Source organism: Plasmodium gaboni, chromosome 12 (genome assembly GCF_001602025.1).
Source record: "Plasmodium gaboni strain SY75 chromosome 12, whole genome shotgun sequence".
In the NCBI taxonomy this organism is placed as follows: Eukaryota; Apicomplexa; class Aconoidasida; order Haemosporida; family Plasmodiidae; genus Plasmodium; species Plasmodium gaboni.
Window position 1 is genome coordinate 152273 of NC_031492.1, and position 5075 is coordinate 157347.

A 5075-nucleotide genomic window follows, 5' to 3' on the forward strand; every position below is an offset into this window, starting at 1 on the left:
ATAATATATATATATATATATATATATATATATTGTATGTACAAAATAATTTAAGCATATTTGTGTATAGTTTTTTCTTTTTTTTTATTAAAAATAAAATAAAAAAAAAAAAAAGAATATTCAGAATAGTTATTTTGTACACAAAATTTAAAAAAAAATTACATCTATATATATATATATATATATTTATTTATTTATTTATATAAAAATATTTTTGTATTATGTCAATTGTGTTTTAAAACTATATAAAAATTTTAAAAAACTTTTATATAATTTTATTATATTATTGGAATATATCCGTTTTCTTAACAAATGTTGATTTACTTAAAAAATAATTTTTAGCACTATAATCCTTTTTATTTGTATGAATGCCTTGTTGTTTCTTTTTCTTTTTATTATATGGTAAATACTGGAAATCCTTTTTCGTTAACCTTATTATAGATGATCCAAACAAATAAATGGATCCAAAATTTTCTAACCATACGGTTTTATATAAAGAGTTTGATCCAATTTTGGAATTTATAAGAATTTCTGTCCATACTGAATTTGAAAAATCATAAAAATAAATATCATATTTTGGTAAGGACGAATTTTTACATTCACCACCTATTATAAACATATAATCATTAATTAAAACACAACTATGTCTATATCTCTTTTCTGGTATTTCTCCTTTTCCAATAATTTCAAAACATTTATTTGTTTCTATATTATATATAAATAAATTATTACAAAAATTTAAATTGATTTTATTACTGTTAAAGCTATAAAAATCTATACCTCCAAAAATATATAAATTGCTTTTATAATATACACAGGAATGACCAGCTCTTTTACCTAACCATTCTATACTTTTTATTTTTATGTCATTTTTTATTATATCACAAATATATGTGCACTTTTTATTATTTAAACAATTAAAACATAGAAAATCATTCCTTTCATGATAAATATTTGTTTTTTCATTTTTTAAAATATTACATTTATTATGATTCTTATTATGTGTATCATTTGGATACATATTCACATCACTTTTCTCACATTTGTTATTATTAATATGTTTAAAATCTAAGTTATCTGAAGAGTCACAAATGAGATTATACACATCTTCAGTTGGATAATTATTAATAATATTATTATTATTAATAGAATTATTCAACAAACTATCCATGTGGTGATTCATCTTATAATTATTATCCTTTTTCTGTTCACTATTTTTTATATATGTTGTTGAAGAAGAACAAATTACATTATCAAAAGATCCTCTGACGTCTGCCAATTCACCTACACTTTCAACATTATCATTACCAAAATTTGTGCTACTAATTGTTCCAATAGTGCCTACAGTTGTTGTAATTTGGTCAAATGTATTTTTTCCTAATCCTTTATTAGGCACATTTGAAGAATCATTATTTTCTTCACAATTATTGGGCAAAATATTATTACATGAGAATAATGAAAAGTTATCATAATTCTTTTGTTCATCAAAAATGTCATCACATATATCATCAGAATATGATTTTTTTTCATTACATGTATTTAAATTTTTGTCTATATCTAATAATAAATTATCGTTTCTTTTTTTTATATATATATCATCTACTAGACTATTATTATTAATTAGTTCAAAATTAATATTTTTTTTATTTTTCTCATTTTGTTTAAATGGATATAATTCTACCCATTTGTTATTATAAAAATCGTATAAATATAAATCATTATAAATAACATCTATATATTCATCCTTATTTTTAATGGTATTCCCTTTACCTCCAAATAAATAAATTAATGAATAACAATCTTCATTAACGCTACAAATTGAAAAATAATCTCGAGCTTTTATAATTCGTTTCTTTTTTTTGAAAAAATTATTTTTTTCATTTTGTAAAAATTCATAAATTTCGGACATACCATTGACATATTCTACATAATTATTATTATATTCACTTTTGCTATTAAAATAAAATTGGCTACTCTCTGTGCATTCATCCTGATTCATTTTTTTCATGTTTTCATGTAAAACCCTTGATTCATTTTTTGATATATTATTATTATTGTTATATCCACTTTGGTCATAAAAATTATTTGTCCGACCATTCTTATCAGAATATAAATCATTTTGTATATTCTTATAATCATCAAATGATATATCTTTTGATATATTTTTATGATCATCATAAGTAAAACACTTATTCGTATAATTATCAATGTTTTTATGTTTGTTGATATACTCGTTCCTCTTATTATCATTATCATTATCATTATAATTATCATTATAATTATCAGTATCATTATTATCACATTTATATATTTTCTTATCATCAAATATATCCAATTCTTTTTTTTCCTTTTTGGTATTTTTTTTTTTATTTATTGTTGTCTTATCACTTTTGACATCACTGTTTCTTTTAATTAAATTAAAGAAGGTTTGAAAATTATTCATTTCATCACTAAATGTATCTACAACTATAGTTGAAAAAAGTGTATTCATATTATACACATTAATTTTACATATATTCATAAAATGGGCATTACTGCTTATAATAAATAAAGAATTGTTTAGGTAGACCATGTCAGTATAATTAATAAATGAAATATTATTATGATATTTATAATATGATTTATTTATATTTTCATTTAAATCATTTTTAATATCACAATTTGATATAGACAAAAGTGTATTCTTTCTTAAAGACATTTCTTCATATATATTTAAAAAGATATACCATACATTATTATATGGTGTATACAAATATATACATTTTTTTATTTTATCAAAAATATATATATTATCATTTAATACACACACACCATCACATCTATTTTTATATACTTTTGAATCGAATCCAATATTATCAATATTAAATTCGTACACATTATTTTTTCCCCCTTGATTGTCATAAGTATTATTATTATTATTACTAGAACATTTAGTAAAATTCAAATTATTCTTTATATTATTATTTTTATATTTATTTTTATCATCATATTTTAATTTAATATCATAATTATTTATATTTATATTTACATTTACACTTATATTGTCATTATAATATTTTCCTTTCATTTTATTTTTTTCTTTTTTTTTATTTATATTATAAGTCACTGATGTTTCATCCCCTTTATAATATTTTTTTTTTATTATCACATCGTTATAATTATTCATAATATTATTATTATAAAAATCACCACAGTAATTATTACTACTGCTATTATTACTCATGCTGTCATTATCAATAATGCTTTGGTCCTTATTATTTTTTATTTTATTTTTTTTTTTATTCTTTTTATTCCTATATATGTGATCATTTTTATTCATGAATATTGAACTTTGTGAAGATGATTCCTTGGAGTAACAAAGGTTACTGTTATTTGTTACATCCACAAAATTACTTATAAGATTTTCATTTTCTATATTATTATAATTATATAAATTTATATTTCTATTATATATATTTTTGCTTTTCTGGTATAAGTAGTTTATTATATTCATAATTACATTTTAGTTTTTTTTATTGAAGAAAAAAAAAAAAAAAAAAAAAAAAAAAAAAATTATAATAATAAAATTAAAAAAAATTTAAATTCATAAAAAATAATTCTTACAAATGAGTATTATATATAATACATATAAATATAAAAATATGATAGAACTAATAATACACATAAACAAAACATAATATGTACATAGGATATATTTATATAGATCTTATATAAAAATATTACTATATATATATATATATATATAAATTAGCTACTCATATTTTCATAATATATAACTAAACATAAAAAAATATATTTATACATAAAGAATTATATCATGGTGTCCTTATTTATATATTTATATATTCACTTTTTTTTTTTTTTTTTTTTTTATACTTTTTTAATATCACAAGTTTTATAAAACAACATAAATTACAAAAACGATACGGTACACATTTCCTCTTCAAATGAGTTATATCTTAATTTAAGGAAAAAACAAAAAAAAGAAAAAAATTGAAAAAGAAAAAATAAACACAAAACAGAAAACAGAAAAACAAATTAAAAATGAATATATATATATACAATATATTTATCATATAAAAGGTATTTAAAATATGACATGAAAAAATAAAAGAAAAACATAAATATACATACATATGTATATATATATATATATATATATATTATGTTTTATATGACGAGAAAAGAACGATAATAATAATAATAATAATAATAATAATAAAAGAAAGTATTGATTTATAGTTTCTTCTATATATATTTATTTAATTTTTTAACTTTCTCATTTCATAAAATTATATATATATATATATATATATATATTTTATTAAAGAATTAAAAAAAAGAGAAACGTAAATAAAAAATAATATATATATATTATATTTATAAAACATACCAATTTACCAAAAAAAAAAAAAATTATATATAATGTTACATGAAAGGGGGGAAATAATAAATTTTGTAATATTTATATATATAACATATTATATACATATATTTAAATTTTTCGAATATGTCATATGAAAAAATAATATACATATATATAAATATATATATATAATATTTATTTTACAGAATGGAGATTATTTGTTACAATTTTTATAATTTAATTGTTTTATTTAAAAGGAGAAACAAATTATATATTTCATGTTATATGTAATTTTATAATTTAAAAACCAAAAAAAAAAAAAAATAAATAAAAACATTTGAAATTTTCTTTTTTTATATATAAAAATATATGTATAAAAATGTACAAAAAATGTAAAAATATATAATAATATGTAAAACATAAAATGTACATATTAATATTAAACAAAAAATATATATACTATATTATATATATATATATATATATATATATATAAATATGTGAATATACATATTTATATACATATAGTTTATATTATATATATAACCAAGACACAAAAAGGAAAAAAAATCGTTTATTTTTTTATATTTTTATGGATGTATATTTATTTTTTTTTTTTTTTTTGGAAATTTTAAAATTTTATCAAACGTCCTATTTTGTCATAATTATATTTTTCACAAAAAAAAAAAAAAAAAAAAAAAAAAAAAAA

The 5075-nt window shown here is 17.1% G+C and overlaps 1 protein-coding gene across 1 annotated transcript; it reads right to left on the reverse strand.

Moving 5' to 3' along the window:
* Positions 1 to 283: 283 nt before the first annotated feature.
* PGSY75_1205400 (hypothetical protein) lies at positions 284 to 3493 on the reverse strand (the record flags this gene model as incomplete). Its single annotated transcript, XM_018786644.1, has 1 exon — positions 284 to 3493. One exon carries the CDS (start codon positions 3491 to 3493, stop codon positions 284 to 286), a length of 3210 nt encoding a protein of 1069 aa, XP_018640509.1.
* Between the last annotated feature and the right edge of the window lie 1582 nt (positions 3494 to 5075).